Here is a 19271-nt window from a genome sequence, read left to right on the forward strand (position 1 = left end):
TCAAAGATTGTCCTCTCCACAAGCAGGACAATTACAAACATAACGCGGATAAGACGATTAAGAGGAACCCGCTCCCTGACAATAAGTTCAAGAGAAGAGATGCCGCTGATAATGTTGTGAAGCAAGCTCTGGATGCCTGGGGAGATTCCTCTAGTGAATCTAAGGGTGATGATGAGCAAAGAGACACCTCCATGATGGCCGTTGAAAGTGAAGCTGCTGAATATGAATCCATATTTGCACAGATGGAAAAATCCGATGAGGAAGAAGATAATGATGACGATGAGGTAAACTTTCTAGACATTCAAAAAATATTTGAAGTCTTATTCTCAAAAGAAGCTGGTATCTTTAGCTATTGTTTCAATTGATGCTTACCACAATCTCGTTAATGATAAAAATGCTTTAATTAAGGAAATTTGAGATATAGAACATTAGAGATAGAAAATATCATATTAAAACATTCAATGGAAAAATGCATGAACTCTTCTAAAAGAAAGGAAGTGGCAAGTGAGGCACACCTTAAGCTTGAAAATAAACTCAAAAATATAAAATTAAGTCTTGTTGCTGAACATGAAAGAAATAGATAACTTCAGGAAGATTTAAGTAGGGTTAAAAAATGATCTAGATACATCTCTAAAGTGGACATGTTCCTCTGATATAATTACTTCCATGTATAAAATTAATGGGGGGAGCGGGCAATGAATCGGGTTCCACAAAGAAAAGGCCCCCTATAACCCACATAGCAAGTATGTATTGTGCCTGATAAATGGCTTTTCACTCATTGTGGTAAAACTGGTCATTACAAAGATTCATATAAATCAAATTTTAAGTCCCAATAGAAAAACAAAGTTTTTGTTGAAAAAGTATTTGCTGCTAAGGAACTTGATTCTCTGCAAAAAAGAAATGTGGGATGCCTGCATAGACAAAAAGAAGTCTGATTCGCCCTTTCCCTCATTACAAGGGACCCGAACTTGTATGAGTTCCTAAGTTTCATTTCTCATTCTCTTGTGTAGACAGTGGTGAAGAGAAGCAGTCAAAAATGGTACATGGATAATGGCTGCTCTAAACACATGACTGGAAGAATGGATGGTTTCCTTTCACTCAAGGTCCTGCAAGGTGAGAGTGTGTCCTTTGGAAATGGCAAAAAGGGATACATTCCGGGAGTTTGAAAGATTGGGAAAACACTCTCTCACTCAATTGAAAATGTGTATTATTTGAATGGCTTGAAATATAGCCTGTTGAGTATCTCTCATATCTGCGATAAAGGAAACAAAGTCGAGTTCTTGTCAAAGTCTTGCACTGTCACTAATCTTATAATTGGTGAAGTGGTTCTGATTGCAAAAATGTCATGACCCAAAACATAACCCATCGTGATGGCGCCTATCGTGGTACTAGGCAAGCCGACCTTTCCAAAACACTTTCAAAATTTAACAGAAATGAATTAAGATATTTAAAATAATCGGAGTTTCTCATTAATACTGGGTAAAACCCAAATAAAACATAAGTGCGGAACAATAGTCCGACATCGGGGTGTCACTGAGTCATGAGCAACTAGACTCTCAATCTAAAAGACAGTGTCTACAATAGTCAGCGTCTAGATATCAATATAGAGAAAGAAAGATAATAAGGAAGGAGCACAAGGTCTGCGAACACCGGCAGCTACCTCGTAAATCTCCGAAAGATCAACTGCGCACGAACTTAATGACCTCCACGTCTAGTCACACCTGAATCTGCACACAAGGTGCAGGGAGTAACGTGAGTACTTCCAACTCGGTAAGTAACAAAATTAAATAAGGAACTGAGAAGCAGTGAAGAGCTACACAAATGCAGTTCATTTCAGTAATTTCAGCAAGAAAAATAGGCATGCTTTCAATCCGGTGTTTTAAATCAACATTTCGAGCTCAGGTACAACAATATAAGACCTCCAGAAAAATTCGCAATAACAACAATTAGCAACAAAGTGCAACAACAATTAAGAGCAAGTACAACCTCGCAGGGCTACTGTCACTCATCTATCTCAACAGCTTAATCACTCGGCTCTCAGCCTCAATACTCACAATCAAAGGTACATGCGCTCACTTGGGTGTACAGACTCCGGAGGGGCTCCTACAACCCAAGCACTATATATTGCTGCAGCGTGCAGCCCGACTCAAAACTGCTGCGGCGTGCAACCCGATCCATATATTGTTGCGGCGTGTAGCCCGATTCGATATATAGCCCGAAGGCTTGTTACGGCGTGCAACCCAATTCAATATTGCTGCGGCATGCAGCCTGATCCAATATATCTCACATAGCTCCCAACCCAGCACTCAGGCCCAATCACAATCACTAACCTCTCCAGCCCCTCGAGCTCACAGAATATCATAATAACCAGCCCAAACAGAGAATACAACAAGTATCAACAAGAAATGAGAGAAAAAAGAGATATAACACACAATAAGACTGTGACTGAGTACAAGACAACAACTTGCAGTCAATTCAACAAGTATACAACCGATGCAGGTCCCAATAGTGATATCATATGGCCTAAGCATGGTTTCTAACATGAAAGGCAGTCAATTGCTCAAAGACGAGGAAAAACAAGTAATAACAATGTATATTCGACTTTACAGTCTCACGGGACGGACCAGTCATAATCCCTCACGGTGCACGCTCACACGCCCATCACCTAGCATGTGCGTCACCTCCAAATATACATCATACAAATTCTCGGGATATCATACCCTCAAAACCAGATTTAAGACTGTTACTTACCTCAATCCGAGTAAAATCCTACTCCGGAATGACTTTGCATCTCAATTCGGCCTCCAAACGTCCAGAATCTAGCCACATGCAATACAATACGATCAATATAGGCTAAAGGAATCAATTCCACAAGAAAAATACCAAATTATAGCCAAACTCCGAAATCGGCTCAAACCCGGGCACAGGGACCACGTCTCGAAATTCGACAAAAGTCACAAAACCCGAAAGCCCATTCACTCACGAGTCTAGTCATACCAAATTTACCAAAAGTCCGACAACAAAATTCCCTTCAAAACCTCAAAACTCCCTCTCAAGAACTCTTTAACTTTTCCCCCAATATTTCACCCCAAATCACAATTTAGATGATAAAAATCAAGATATAATCGTGGAATTTAACCAAAACCAAGTGAAAAACACTTACCCCAATCAACTCCGCTAAAATCCCTTCAAGAATCGCCCAAATCCGTGATCTCTAGCTCAAACCCTCAAATTTTGAATTTAACATTGTCTGCACAGATTTCTTCTTCGCGAACGCGACCTTCCTCTCGCGCTCGCGTAGACCAACTCAGACTGCCTCTCCTCTTTACTCTTCGTGAATGCGACAACTGGTTTAAGAACGCGATGCCTTACTAGTTCAAACCTTTGCGAACGCGACGCTCATCTCGCGAACGCGTGGACCAAGGACCTGGGGTCCCCAATAGCCTTACTCCTCTTCGCGAACGCGACACCACTCACGCATTCGCGATGCACACACTGCCCTACCCTTCGCGTTCGCGTTCGCGAACGCATAGAACAAAAATTCACCATCTCAGAAACACTCTTCGCGAACGCGAGACCCATCTCGCGAACGCATAAGAGGAAACCAGAACCAAAATACAGCAGTAGATCAGCTATCTCACCAAGGCCCAAAATGATCCGTTAACCACCCGAAACTCACCCGAGGCCCTCGGGACCTCAACCAAACCTACCAACGCATCCCATAAATACTTAGTCGAACCTTCAAATCACCTTCAACAACACCAAAAACAAGAATTACACACGGATTCAAGCCTAATGAACTTAGAAATTTCTGAATTCCACAAACGATGCCGAAACCTACCAAACTATGTCCGAATGACCTCAAATTTTGCACACAAGTCTGAAATGACACCACAAACCTACTCCAACTTCCGGAAATCCAATCCAACCCCGATATCAAAATTTTCACTGTCGGCCAAAATCGCCAAAATTCTAACTTTCGCCAATTTGAGCCTAATTCTACCACGTACCTCCGAATCACATTCCGAACGCGCTCCTAAGTCCAAAATCACCTAACGGAGCTAACGGAACTATCAAAATTCAAATCCGAGATCGTTTACACATAAGTCAACATTCGGTTGACTTTTCCAACTTAAGCTTCTAATAAAGAGACTAAGTGTCTAAATTCACTCCGAAACCACTCCGGACCCGAACCAACTAACCCGACATATCATAATATAGTTGAATAACAAAAAAAGAAGCAGAAATGGGGGAACGGGGCTATAACTCTCGGAACGACCGGTCGGGTCGTTACATCCCCCCCTCTTAAAAAAATGTTCGTCCTCGAACAAGTCTAGAAATATACCTGGAGCCTCAAATAGGTGTGGATATCTACTCCGCATCTCCCGCTCGGTCTCCCAGGTGGCATCCTCCACATGATGACCTCTTCACTGCACCTTCACTGAAGCTATCCGAGGTCTCTAGCTCAAAATATGAGACATGGGTTCAAACCCTCGATTGTGATATTTTAATAGTCAGCCCAGTGATTACACATCGCGATTGCGGAATTTCCCATGCGATCGCGAAGAACAAAACCTTCAGTAGCCAAAAACCTTCTACGCGAATGCACATACCAAGTCGCGGATGTGGTGACTAATTTATCTGACTTACGCGACCGCGGGCAGTCCCACACAATCGCGATGAACAACATATGGAAATCCCAGGCCTCCTCTTCCTTCTCTGCGAATGCGTCTCCTCCCATGCGATTGCGTAACACAACTACCTCAAGGCTTTGCGATTGTAGCCTTAACCACGCGATGGCATAGAACAAATTCCCACCTTCCATACCTAACCCTACGTGGTCGCGGTCCTCTTTTTGCGATCGCAAAAGAGGAAACCAGAAGCATTGACTTCAGCAATAACACAAGTCCAAATATGAGCCAAACATTATCCGAATCACACCCGAGGCCCCCGGGACCCCATCCAAACATACCAACATATTCTAAAATATCATACGAATTCGCTCGAAGCCTCAAATCACATCAAACAACACTAAAACCATGAATTGCACACTGATTCAAGCCCAATAAACTTATGAACTTCTAACTTCCTAAACTAATGCCGAAACATACCAAACCAACTTCGATTAACTTCAAATTTTGCACACAAGTCATAAAATGACACAATGGATCTATTCCAACTTCCGAAACCAAAATTCGATCCTGGTAACCACAAAGTCAACTCTCGATCAAACTTCTCAACTCTCCAAATTTTAATTTTTCCAATTTTCGCCAATTCAAGCCAAAATCACCTATGGACCTCCAAATCAATATTCGGACACACTCCTAAGTCCAAAATCACCATATAGAGCTATCAGAGCCATCAAAACACCATTCTGGAGTCATTTACACATAAGTCAATATCCGGTCAACTCTTTCAAATTCATTCCGAAACATCCCGACAACCAAACCAACCACCCGGGTAAGTCACATAACAACAAACAAATACAAAATAGGCAATTAATAGGGGAACGGGGCTATAATATTCAACACCACTGGTCGGGCCATTACAATAATATTTGATTGTGGACAATAAATTGAACGCTCCCGAAAAGCTTATATGCAAATTTATCGTTCATATTATATGATTGTGGTTAAAACATATGTTGTAATAAAGCAGAAGTTTACTAATATGAATGGCTACCATACTAAGACTACAAATAATTGGAAGATTAAAAATCTTCATGTTTCCACAATCATAGGGGGTAAAATAATATGTATGTGAGAACTTACCCTCCTTATTCTTCAATTTGTACTACATCATGTATCACAGTAAACTATAAGTTTACTAATGCAAAAGTAGCTATAAGCAATCAGAAATTTGCTGATACAAAAGTAGCCACAGTAAATAAGAAGTTTAATAATGCAAAAGTTTGTGCCATAGTAAACTAGAAGTTTACTAAGAGATAACACATGACATGATAAACTTGAAGTTTTTATTTGCCATTTTTAAATGAGCTATTTGAGAATTCAGATAAGCATATACTGAAGAACTAGAAGATTCTTCAAGAATTCTCTTGTGTTGCTTGTTCTCATAATAAATTAATTATACCAGCTAAAGTTGGGACTAAGACCCCTAAATTCTAGAATATATAAAAGGTGAATATGGGCTCATTCACCTATCATGTGAACCACCTATAGATGCATATATGAGATGGTTACATGTGTGTTTATTGTCAACCTGCAGTTCGGCATTTGAAATTGCTTTTCTCAATTAAGAGCATAACTTTCGGATTATGAAATCAAGACAATCCATCTTGATAATGCTGGTTTATATCCAAGCTGGTTTAACATTGAATACCTCCTATTAATGGCTAAACTATTGCTTATGAGAACAAAGCATCATGTGCTGGTCTAAAATTTTCTAAATTGCATACAACAGTACTTGTATGTATCAGACCAACAAGATATTATAAGTCATCCCCTAACAATTTGTTCTGGATCAGAATCCAATTATTTTTACTATCTAATAATTGTTGTTGTATGGTATATGATTAATTTCTCTACCACAATGCACAAAGATAGGTTCCCCAAAGAAGATTGGGGATATATGGTAGTTTTTCTAATATTTGGGGGATGGAATAAGCATATGAAAAATATGCTATATGAATCGAATTATCATTAATATTATCCTCACTCAGAAGATAATTCAAGCCATATGCCAGAAGCATTTGCTGATCCAAAATTAAATATCATATTTCAGCTGCAAATGCTCATATTAAAATTAAAGTCCCGAAAGGACAAAGTTTACTGCACACCTGAAGCATAGTAAAACGATCAGTTCCAAAGGTAACAATCCTTGAAAAATGATAGGAGCAAATGATCAAATGATCATAATGAGGAGGAAATGAGCTCTAGAAGCGCCCATGACATAATATTTCATGAAACTCCAGAAGAAGTTCAGGTACCTGAAAATAAAGAAATTGATGAGATCTCAACAAGTTATGTCACTTAGGAACCAATACAAAATGATCGTCGACGGTATATTTGATACGATATAGTGCACAATATTGTAAAACATTGTGAGGATCGAATATGTAGTCCAGACACCTGAAGATGTCATGCCATTTAAATGCATGGCATAACCGATATGACTCATTTGATCAAGTTTATATGAAGATCCCTGAAGGATTTTAAATGCTTGAAGCATATAATTCAAAGTATCGAGAAATGTACTTTATCAAATTACAAAAATCTTTGTACGATTTAAAGTAATCTGGGCGCATTTGGTATAATCGCCTCAGTGAATATTTGTTGAAAGAAGGTTACATAAAAGATGTTATTTGTCCATGTATTTTTATAAAGAAAATGTCGTCAGAATTTGCTATACTTGTTGTTTATGTTGATGGTATACATCTTGTTGGAACTCCAGAATAGCTCCAAAAGGCAATTTAATATCTTCAGAAAGAATTTGAGATGAAAGATCTTGGAAAGATAAAACTTTGTCTTGATCTACAAATTAAAGATTTAGCAGACAAAATCTTTATCCCTCAATCTGCCTATACATAAAGGGTCATAAAACACTTTTACATGGACAAAGCGCATCCATTGAATACACCAATGGTTGTTCGATCACTTGAAGTGAATAAGAATCCGTTCCGACCTCCATAAAAGGATGAAGAACTCCTTGGTCATGAAATACTCTATCTCAGTGCAATTGGTACACTTATGTATCTTGCTTATGCTACAAGGCCTGACATAACATTTTCTGTTAATTTACTAGCAAGATATAGCTCTTCTCCTACACGGTGACATTGGAACGAGATTAAGCATATATTACAATATTTAAAGGGAACTCATGATATGGTTTTGTTTTACGCTTACAAAGGTAGTGCAAATCTTGTTGGTTATGCAGATGTAGATTATTTATTTGATCCCTGTAAAGTTCAACCTCAAACTGGGTACGTGTTTACATGTGGAGATGTTGTCATATCATGACACTCCACAAAGTAATCTATTGTTGCTACTTCTTCAAATCATGTTGAGATAATAGCTATTCATGAAGCAAGTATGGAATGTGTATGGTTGAGATCGGTGATTCATTTTATTGGAGAAAAGTATAGTTTGGAATGTGATAGAAGACCCATATTTTATACAAAGACAATGCTGCATGCATAGCCCATTAAAGGGAGGATTCATAAAAGGAAATAGAACGAAACGCATTTCACCAAAGTTATTCTTCACACATTATCTCCAGAAGAATGGTAATATCGATGTGCAGCAAATCCGTTCAAGTGACAATCCGACAGATTTATTCACTACGTCTTTACCAACTTCAACTTTTGAGAAGATAGTATACAAGATTGGAATGCAGAAACTCAAATATTTGAAACAAGGTTTGCAACAGGGGGAGTAAAATACATGTTGTACTCTTTTTCTCTTACTAAGGTTTTTCCCACAGGATTTTTCTTGTAAGGTTTTTAGTGAGGTAGCTAGCAATGCGTATTACTAAATATGTGTATTCCTTTTCCTTCACTAGGATTTTTTCCCACCGGTTTTTTCCTAGTAAAGGTTTTAACGAGGCACTTAATAATGAACATCCAAGGGGGAGTGTTATGAAAATATTATATTGTGGATGTTCATTTAATATTCCGCTATAAATAATCTTCCTGAAGAAGATTATCCATTTAGTACTCCATTGAAGTTTATCTATAAGCAGCTGATGCAGGCAGGTTGCAAGCAACTCAATGAAATAATTTGTAGCAGCTTCTTATTAAACAAGCAGGTTGCGAGCAGCTCATACAGACAGCTTACAAGCAGCTCAAGAAAAGTCTCGCAGCTGCTTCCTGAAAAGCCTTGCAGCTGCTTACTGAAAAGCCTCGCAACTGCTTTCTTTCTTCTATAAATAGAGGAGATTTCAATTTATTATATACATCAGTTTGAAGTTGTATAATATATCAATCTCTCTCTATACTTGTCTTCAGTTTATTTACTTTGCAGCCTTTATTTTATAACAAATAAATAATTCAAATTAAATGTGGATGCTGATGTACTCACGGTTGCATTGATTAATTACTTTATCAAAACAAATTTTAGCAAATTTTTAGGATTCATTTGTCCATAATTGTTTTCTCCCTGTTTCCGAATTTTTTTCATCAAAAATATGTTTATCCATGAAACTTTGTAAGTTTTTGAAGAATTTTCTATAATGAGTTTTTTCAAAGACCAAGGAGTGGTTTTGACCACTTTTTCAAAATTTTCGGAATTTATTTTTCTTACTCATAAAACTGAAATATTTTTCAAGCAAAATACATGTCCAAACATAATTTCAAATTTTAAATATTATTTTTCAACTTAACTTCAAATATTATTTTTTTCAAAAATTATAATTTTTATGCTCATACGCCTACTTATTAACCTTGAGAGGAAGTAATCATAGAACTATCCGTGGAACAGATGGTGCAAACTGCAAAATGATGATGAACAAAGGAGTTATTATTATTATTATTATTATTATTAGAAACAAAGACATTTTAATCTCATTTATCGGCATGAAATTAAACTGACTTCTTCTACACTCACTAAGAAATCTAAGTGCTCTTAATAGGAGACATAATGCTTGGCAAGTGGAGTAGGTGTTTGATTTTAGATATATGTAATAGGGGTGGTTAGTTTGGCAAACGGGTGGATAGGATTAGATAGAGTCTAAGTCTAAAATGATAGTAAAAATAAATAAATTATTTGATTCGATATATATTTAATACGAATCGAAGATAAATTAATCGTCATATAATATTTATATATGACTCTTTTACAAGAACTTGAGTATCCCAATTTAAGTTTTTATAAATATAAAAATTAAAACTTATATTAGTTATGCACGGTTATTCATTTTGTAAGGGAATAATTCAAAAGACGAGACATGAAAGCGCGAAATTTCCGCCGCTGCAGCGACAACGATGGCGGCGAAGACACCACACCGCAGCAAAACGACCGAACACCGCCTCCGCCAGGCTCCTCAGCTTTGCAGACGAGTATCCCGTTAAGCTCTCCACAAAACCCTCCTCCGGTTCTGCAATGCGTTTTACCCCTGCACCTAATCCGCCGGTACTTACACCGCTTTTACGCGCCCCATAAAACCCTCCTCCAGTTCTGGAATCCGTTTTGCCTATCGCAGCAGGCTGAGCTTGTTAAGAAAAGCTACTTGAGAAAATGAAAAGTCTAAAAGTACGTGTTCTCATTCAATCTGTTGAGTGTTCTTTTCATTCGATCCATTTTGGTGAAATTAAAACTCTCTCCCTTTCTCTGTTAATAATTCCATCTCATGTTCGATCTTTATTTAGGAGTAATTCTCTGTTTAGCTCCTTAAAAGATTGTGAATTTGTCTTCTTTTCTCAATTTCTTATTTTAGCTGTATCATTGACATATTACCTCATATTAAGAAAGATATGGTCTGATCAAAGCGTATTTTAGCATGCATTTCGTTGAGCCAACTTGCTTGGGATTGAGGATTAATAGATTGATATTAGTTTTTGTTGTGTGAAGATAACTGTGTACGCTCTTCATGAATCGTATGTCATTTGACACCCCCTTGCCTTGACTTAACTAGACTCAGGTTTTGTATCACTAGCTTTTTGTCATACATTTGTTCACCGAGGTTCTCGTGATTAATAAGGTTAAGCAATGCTCTTCAAGAATCTTATGTCATTTGACATCCTCTTTGCCTTGACTGTCAGGTTTGTGTCACTAGCTTTTTGTCATACATTTTTCACTTAGGTTCTCGTTATTTATAAGGTTAAGCAATGTCTGGTATTTTCAAGATGAAACATTGATTCTGTATTTTGTTCATGGATATGATACTACTAATCAGATCATGTTTGCATTGACTTAGAACAAGTGGGAACTTGTTGTGCTTTACAAAGTTGCTTTAGAAATCACAAATACTTGTCAAAAAAAATTAAAAATTCAGGGACTCAAATGCTGATATTTTTATGCATTAATGGAATAAATTAAACTTATATATAATTTTTTTAAATACAGATAATGAAGTGTTTGATTCATGCTGCAATAGTTGGCTTTTTTCCCTAATAGATTTTGAAAGCTAAATAGTGGTTAGAGAAAATAGGCTAAGACACATAAACATGTGTAAGTTCAGCCGTTCAACTGGCAAACTGACTATATGTGTTTGCCATAATAAAAAGTTGAACTATTATAGCATAGTGTATATTTAGATATTAACTCTGTTACCTTTTTTGCCTTTCTTGTCAGGAATCTGTTGCACCGTTGTGCAATACTGAAGAAAATCTATCTGCCTCTTTGTCAAATGTCAGTGCACTGGAACATTCTTTATCAGCTATTAATGAGGAGTGCATATTTATGCAAAAGCTTCGTGATTTTGTTTGTGGAATATGTGTGTGTTTGCAGGTATGTTTTACAATTTATGAATTGTTTATTCTGTATTCAAAGACCTTAGTTATACTAATTACAAGATCAACTTTATGCTAGCAAAATAAAATTTTGAACACCTTTACTTACTGAAATCTGCACCTTTTTCCCCTAAAAAACATCTCTTATTTCTTTCTTGCCAGATTGTCCAAATAATGCACTAAGGAGTGAGCTTTCATATCTTCTTCAGTAGTTCAGTCTTTTCCATGCCCTGAACGTATTATCTGATGAGTAGACCTTTGAAGTTCTGTGGCATATAACCAACATACCCCAAAAATATTAAGAAAAAAACCAGAACCTCCAAGAAAGATAACAATGCATCAACATACGAATTACCGATTCAGCATTTGAAGTTCTGTGGCATAACCCAGCATACCTCAAATATATATAAGTATATATATGTGTATATATATAAGAGGGGGATATTAGAGGGGGAGAGACCCTCCAAAAAGATTACAATGCATCAACATAAGACTTACAGATTCAGCATCAGATTCACATAGAAAACATCTATTGCTACTATTGTACCCACTGCTCTGTAGATCAAGTGTCAAGACAAACTCCATGTGCTGCCAACCGCTCAAAGCATGCAACTTTAGTTGGTGCCTTGGTTTTCCAAAGCGTCTTCTGAGGCCAAACAAATTTATCTTCTTCGGCTTTTCTCTGTATAGTAAATGAGAAAGACCAATTAACATATGCCCGCTTTGCCTTTCTTAAGTAATAATCTAGATATTCACTTGCTGCTAAAGCTGCATCAAACATTTGTCTTCCTTTGATTAAGGCAGTTTGATTATCAGCCACCAATCTATCCATCACCCTTTTCAATCGTTCAGTTAACATTTTGGCAATAATTTTATTAACACTACCAGTAAATTGATAGGCCTGAAGTTTTTGACATTTACAACTCCTTTCTTTTTGGGAATAAGGGCTATAAACATTTACTTATTAAAGCTTTTCCAAAAGTTCCTTCTTCATAGAAAATCCATAGTCTTCAAATGTTCCTTCACAATATTCTAGCACGTCCCAAAAGAGGTTGTATTAAAATCGTCCGGACCTAGAGCCTTGTCACCATCAAACATTTGGATGACTTCACTGACTTCTTCCATAAATGTTGTTTGCAATCCACTGTCTTCCTCATCCCGAGCAGCCAGCCTGTTCACAGCACCAAAAAGGTATCTTCTTCTCCTACTCAGAAAGTAAACTAAAGATAGTAATGAACATTATGGTCTTCTGAAGTTCTGCCATTTGTTTCTAGCATGTCGATATAACTGTATTTCTATCTTTTGTGGGAATTGGACATTCTGTGGAGAATCTAGTATCCCTGTCTCCTTGCTTAATCTATAGGTACTTAGATTTTTGTCTCAGAGACACCTCTGCAACATTTACAATCTCCTCCAACTCTTTTAACAATGTAGACTTTTCTTCATTTAAGATGGAATCCCTGACTTTTTGATGCAACAAGAGATCAATTTCTTCAACTCATTTCAGTGCTTGTCTTATCCTCCAGTCTCCCAAAAACATCAGTTTTAATATCTTCCTTCAGCAGTTTTAGTTTTTTTGCAAGCACCAGATTTATACTGCCATGTATATTACATCCCTTCCCTTTTCCCCAATCTTTACATTCAAGTAAATTTGGGAAGTGATCAGACATGATCCTCGACATCACTCTCTGTTTAATATTCTTCAAAAACAGAAAAACTCATCCCATTCAGTAGAGACCAAGAACCTCTCTATTCTAGAGGCTACCCTCTCATTGTAGCCTCTAAACCATGTCTATCAACCACCATGAAGAGGGTGGTCAATGAGGAGAGGTCATATATGAATCTGGAGGATTCTCTCTTTGATCTTGCAGTTTTGTACTTGCTGGTTCTCTCATCCTTAAATCTTGTAATGTTGAAGTTTCCTCCAATTGCCCAAGTAAGTACGTCCAAACCTCTTATAGCTTGTAGCTCCTACCATAATTCTTTTTCTTTTGAAAATGATAACAAATTTTATATATGAGTAAAATATTTACCAAGAGATTGTGTGAACCACAATCAGAACCCAAAAGAACTGAGACCCTCTAGCCCATTCTGTTCGATTACATTTCTTCTAGCAGATCTAGTAATGAATTTATATCCTCCCTTTAGCTCTCTTTGCACCAAAAATGAAATAAGAAAATACAGTTAAGCTTAATTTTCTGGTAAGAACTTAGCCTATTTAAAAAATTCTGGCATTCCATTCCTTCCATATAACCCACCAGATGCAAACAGGAATTACTTTCCACAAGTTCTTCTGTTTAATATTTGCTCTTCCATTGTTCCAACTACTGTGAAGCTAAGTTGCTCGGACTCAGGTGCGAGTGTGTCACGACCCAAAACCTAACCCGTCGTTATGACGCCTATCGTGATACTCGGCAAGCCGACATCTCCAAAACACTTTCAACATTTAACAGAAATGAATTAATATATTTAAAATAACCGACGTCTTTCATGAAAACGGGGTAAAACTCAAAGCATAAGTGCGGAAAAATAGCCCGACATCGGGGTGTCACTGAATCATGAGTATCTAGATATCAAGTCTAATACAAACAATGTCTGAGTATCAATACTTGAAAGAAAGAAAATATAGAAGGAGAGACAAGGTCCGCGGACGTCAGCAACTACCTCGTAGTCTCCGGTTAGAATCTTTCAGAAATTTCACAACAATGACAGATAGCAACTAAGTGCATCAACAAATAGAAAACAAGTATAGAGACACTCAACTCGTCACAACAGCTCAATCACTCGGCTCTCAACCCTCAGTACTCACACTCAATAGGTACCTGCGCTCACTGGGGGTGTGCAGATTCCGGAGGGGCTCATATCAGCTCAAGCGCTATAATCTGCATGGATAACTCACGTGTTGCACGGACAACTCACGTGCTATCGTATCATATCAAGATCCGCACGGACAGCTCACGTGCTACTGTACAACTCACGTGCTAAGTATAAACATCATGATTCGCACAGACAACTCACGTGCTACGGTATTTATACCTCACAACCAGGCCCTCGGCCTCTCTTAGTCATGTACCTCTCTAGTCTCACGGCCCTCAGAAATCATAAAGATCAGCCCAAACAAAATAACATAGTGTATCAATAAGAATCAAGAAGAGACTGAGATATGATGCATAAGTAAAACCATGACTGAGTACTAGACAACAAATAGCAGTTAATTCAACAAGTACTCGACCGCTGCGGGTCCCAACAGTGATAACATATGGCCTAAGGATGATTTCTAACATGATTTGCAGTCAAATCTCTATAACACAGAGAGAGCAGGTAATTAGCAATAGTCTATTCAACTTTATAGTCTCACGGGACGGACCAAGTCACAATCCCCCACGGTGCACGCCCACACGCCCGTCACCTAGCATGTGCGTCACCTCCAAAATAGTCACATCATACCAAAATTCGGGGTTTCATACCCTCAGGACCAGATTTAAAATTGTTACTTACCTCAAACCACGCAAAATCCTACTCCGCAATGCCCTTGCCCCTTGAATCAATCTTCAAACGCCCTGAATCTAGCCACAAGCAGTACGATATATTTAATGTACGTTAAAAGAATCAATTCCACAAGAAAAACACGAAATTATAATCCGAAATAGGCTCCAACCGGCCCCCGGGCCCACGTCTCGAAGTTCGACAAAAGTCACAAAACCCGAAAGCCCATTCACTCTCGAGTCCAACCATACCAAATTTACTCGAATCCAACCTCAAATCACCTTCCAAAACTCGAAATTTTAGCCTATGATGTTTCTACCATTTTCCCCCAAATTTACAACTCAAATCCCTAATTAGATGATGAAAATAGCAATAGATTCATGAAATATAGTCCAATCCGAGTTAGAATCACTTACCATCTTCTTGAAGAAACCTTGAAAAATCGCCTCATACCTAGCTCTCAAAGTCCCAAAGTTGAAATGGGAATCAAACCCTCGAATTTCCATTTTCTGCCCAGTTCTTCCGCACCTGAGGACATTTTGTCGCATCTGCGACGCCGCACCTGCGGAAATTCCATCGCAGGTGCGGATCCCACTTAAGTTCCCAGATTCCACATCTGCGGTCACATGTTCACACCTGCGGGCTCTGCCCGCTTCTGCGATCCTTGCCACTCAGGCCTTTTTCCGCATCTGCGCCTCCCCTTCCGCATCTACGGTTTCGCAAATGCGCTCCTAACCTCGCACCTACGCTTCCAGTCCAACCCGGCCTTGCTCGCATCTGCGTCCTCCTCTTCGCTTCTGCGGGGCCGCACCTGCGGGCTTCCACCGCAGGTGCGAAACACCAGAACACCATAAGAAACCAGCAATGCCTAAGTCCAAATTTCCTTCCGATGGGCATCTGAAACACCCCCGAGGCCCCCGGGACCTCAACCAAACATACCAGCAAGTCATATAACCCCATGCGGACTTAGTCGAAACTTCGAATCACTCAAAATAATATCAAAACACCAATTACACCAATTACACCCAGATTCAAGCCTAAAGAACTTCTAAACTTTCAAATTCCACAAACGACGCCGAAACCTACCAAACCACGTCTGATTGACCTCAAATTTTTCAAACAAGTCATATTCAACATTACGGACCTACTCCAACTTCCAGAATCGGAATCTGACCCCGATATCAAAATGTCAACCCCCGGTCAAACTTCCCAAAAATTTGACTTTCGCCATTTCAAGCCTAAATTAGCTACAAACCTCAAATTCACAGTCCGGACACGCTCTTAAGTCCAAAATCACCCAACGAAGCTAACGGAACCGACGAAACTCCATTTCGGAGTCGTCTTCACACACTTCCGACTACCGTCAAAATCCTGAGACTAGAGCTTCCGTTTTAAGGACTAAGTATCCCAAAACACTCCGAAACCAAAAACAAGACCTCCCGGCAAGTCACTTAAGCAGAAACAGATACTGAGAAAACAGTAAATAGGGGATCGGGGCTAATACACTCAAAACGACCGGCCGGGTCGTTACATCCTCCCCGTCTTAAAATAATCGTTCGTCCTCGAACGAGCATAGAGACATACCTGAAGTGGTGAAAAGATGAGGATAACGGTTGCGGATATCATGCTCGGTCTCCCAAGTCGCCTCCTCGACCGGCTGACCCTCCACTGAACCTTCACAAAAGCAATATTCTTCGACCTCAGCTTTCGAACCTGCCTATCTAAGATTGCCACCGGATAAATCCTTGTCCAACTGGACTGAGCTGAAATCCAATACGTGAGATGGATCGCCGTGATACTTCTGGAGCATAGAAACATGGAATACTGGATGAACTCCTGCTAGACTGGGAGGCAAGGCAAGCTCATAAGCAACCTCCCCGACACGTCGCAGTACCTCAAATGGACCGATAAACCTCGGGCTCAGCTTACCCTTCTTTCCGAACCTCATAACACCCTTCATGGGTGACACCCGGAGCTAGACCCGCTCTCCAACCATGAATGCAACATCGCGAACCTTCCGATTCGCATAACTCTTCTGTCTGGACTGGGCTGTGCGTAGTCTATCCTGAATCACCCTAACCTTCTCCAGAGCATCCTGAACCAAGTCTGTACCCAATAATCTAGTCTCGCCCGGCTCGAACCAACCCCCTGGAGACCTACACCGCCTACCATACAGAGCCTCATACGGTACCATCTGGATGCTTGACTGGTAACTGTTGTTGTAAGAAAACTCCGCTAGAGGCAAGAACTGATGCCATGAACCCCCAAACTCCATCACACACGCACAAAGCATATCCTCTAATATTTGAATAGTGCACTCGGACTGTCCGTCCGTATGAGGGTGAAATCCTGTGCTCAACTCCACTCGAATACCCAACTCATGTTGTACGACCCTCCAGAACCATGATGTAAACTGCGTACCTCGGTCAGAAATGATAAGATATCGGTACGCCATGAAGCCTGGCGATCTCGCGGATATACACTCGAGCCAGCTGCTCGGAAGAATAGGTAGTCATCACAGGAATGAAATGAGCTGACTTGGTCAGCCGATCCACAATCACCCAAACTGCATCAAACTTCCACTGAGTCCGTGGAAGCCCAACAACGAAATCCATAGTGATCCGCTCCCATTTCCACTCCGGAATCTCTAATTTCTAAAGCAACCCACCTGGTCGCTGATGCTCATACTTCACCTGTTGGCAATTTAGGCACCGAGCTATATACTCCACTATGTCCTTCATTTTCCTCCACCAGTAATGCTGTCTCAAGTCCTGATACATCTTCGCGGCGCCCGGATGAATAGAATACCGCGAACTGTGAGCCTCCTGGAGAATCAACTCACGCAAACCATCTATATTGGGCACACATAGCCTGCCCTGCATCCTCAATGCACCATCATCACCAATAGTGACCTCCCTAGCATCACCGTGCTGGACCGTGTCCTTAAGGACGAGCAGATGTGGGTTATCATACTAACGCTCCCTGATACGATCATAAAGAGAAGACCGAGAGACCATATAAGCCAATACTCGACTCGGCTCAGAAATGTCTAATCTAACAAACTGGCTGGCTAAGGCCTGAACATCCAATACCAATGGCCTCTCTGCTGCCGGAAGATATGCTAAGCTCCCCAAACTCTCCGCCCAGCGACTCAAGGCATCGGCCACCACATTGGCCTTCCCGGGATGGTACAAAATGGTGATATCATAGTCCTTAAGAAGCTCCAACCACCTTCGCTGATGCAAGTTAAGATCCTTCTGTTTGAACAGATGTTGCAAACTCCGATGATCAGTGTAAATCTCACAATGGACCTCGTACAAATAGTGCCGCCAAATATTCAAGGCGTGAACAATAGCTGCTAACTCAAGGCCATGGACAAGGTAATTCTTCTCATGGGGCTTCAACTGGCGCGAAACATAAGCAATCACTCTACCATCCTGCTTCAGAACACACCCAATACCGATCCGCGAGGCATCACAATACACTGTGTAAGAACCAGAAGCTGATGGTAGAACTAGAACTGGAGTCGTGGTCAAAGTAGTCTTGAGCTTCTGAAAGCTCTCCTCACACTCATCCGGCCACCTGAAAGGAGCACCCTTCTGGGTCAATTTAGTCAAGGGCGATGCAATAGATGAGAAACCCTTCACAAAACGACGGTAAAAGCCCGCCAACCCAAGAAAGCTCCGAATCTCCGTGAATGAGGACGGTCTGGGCCAACTCTGCACCGCTTCTATCTTCTTCGGATCCACCTGAATACCCTTACTGGACACCACGTGACCCAAGAATGCCACTGAATTGAGCCAAAACTCACACTTGGAGAACTTTGCATAAAACTTCTCCTCCCTCAATTGCTGTAACACAATCCTCAGATGCTGAGCATGCTCCTCCTGGCTACGAGAGTACACCAGGATGTCATCAATGAATACAATAATGAACGAGTCAAGATAAGGCTGAAACACACTGTTCATCAGATGCATGAACGCTGCTGGGGCGTTGGTTAGCCCAAAAGCCATCACAAGGAACTCATAATGGCCATATCGGGTCCTGAAAGCTGTCTTAGGAATATCTCAGCTGGTGACACCCTGACCTCAAATCAATCTTGGAGAACACCATCGCTCCCTGAAGCTGGTCAAACAAATCATCAATACGCGGCAAAGGATACTTGTTCTTGATTGTGACCTTGTTCAACTGTCTGTAATCAATACACATTCTTATAGTACCATCCTTCTTCTTCACAAATAGAACTGGTGCACCCCAAGGTGACACGCTAGGCCGAATAAACCCCTTATCAAGGAGTTCCTGAAGCTGCTCTTTCAACTCCCTCAACTCAGCCGGTGCCATACGGTATGGTGGAATAGAAATGGGATGAGTGCCCGATACC

At 40.0% G+C, this 19271-nt stretch overlaps 1 protein-coding gene across 2 annotated transcripts in view; it reads left to right on the forward strand.

The window, feature by feature from the left end:
- The first annotated feature begins 9798 nt into the window (after positions 1-9798).
- The window catches only part of LOC107783089 (transcriptional repressor ILP1-like), a 31452-nt gene continuing 21979 nt past the window's right edge, over positions 9799-19271 (forward strand). For both annotated transcript variants that reach the window (XR_012697449.1, XM_075226814.1), the window contains exons 1-2: positions 9799-10205; positions 11247-11402. Coding sequence is in view for 1 of the 2 variants with exons in the window: in XM_075226814.1 (XP_075082915.1) it covers positions 10191-10205; positions 11247-11402 (171 nt within the window). In the remaining variant the exon portion in view is untranslated. The remainder of the gene's footprint in view (positions 10206-11246; positions 11403-19271) is intronic.

This window comes from Nicotiana tabacum, chromosome 12 (assembly GCF_000715075.1).
Source record: "Nicotiana tabacum cultivar K326 chromosome 12, ASM71507v2, whole genome shotgun sequence".
Lineage (NCBI taxonomy): Eukaryota > Viridiplantae > Streptophyta > Magnoliopsida > Solanales > Solanaceae > Nicotiana > Nicotiana tabacum.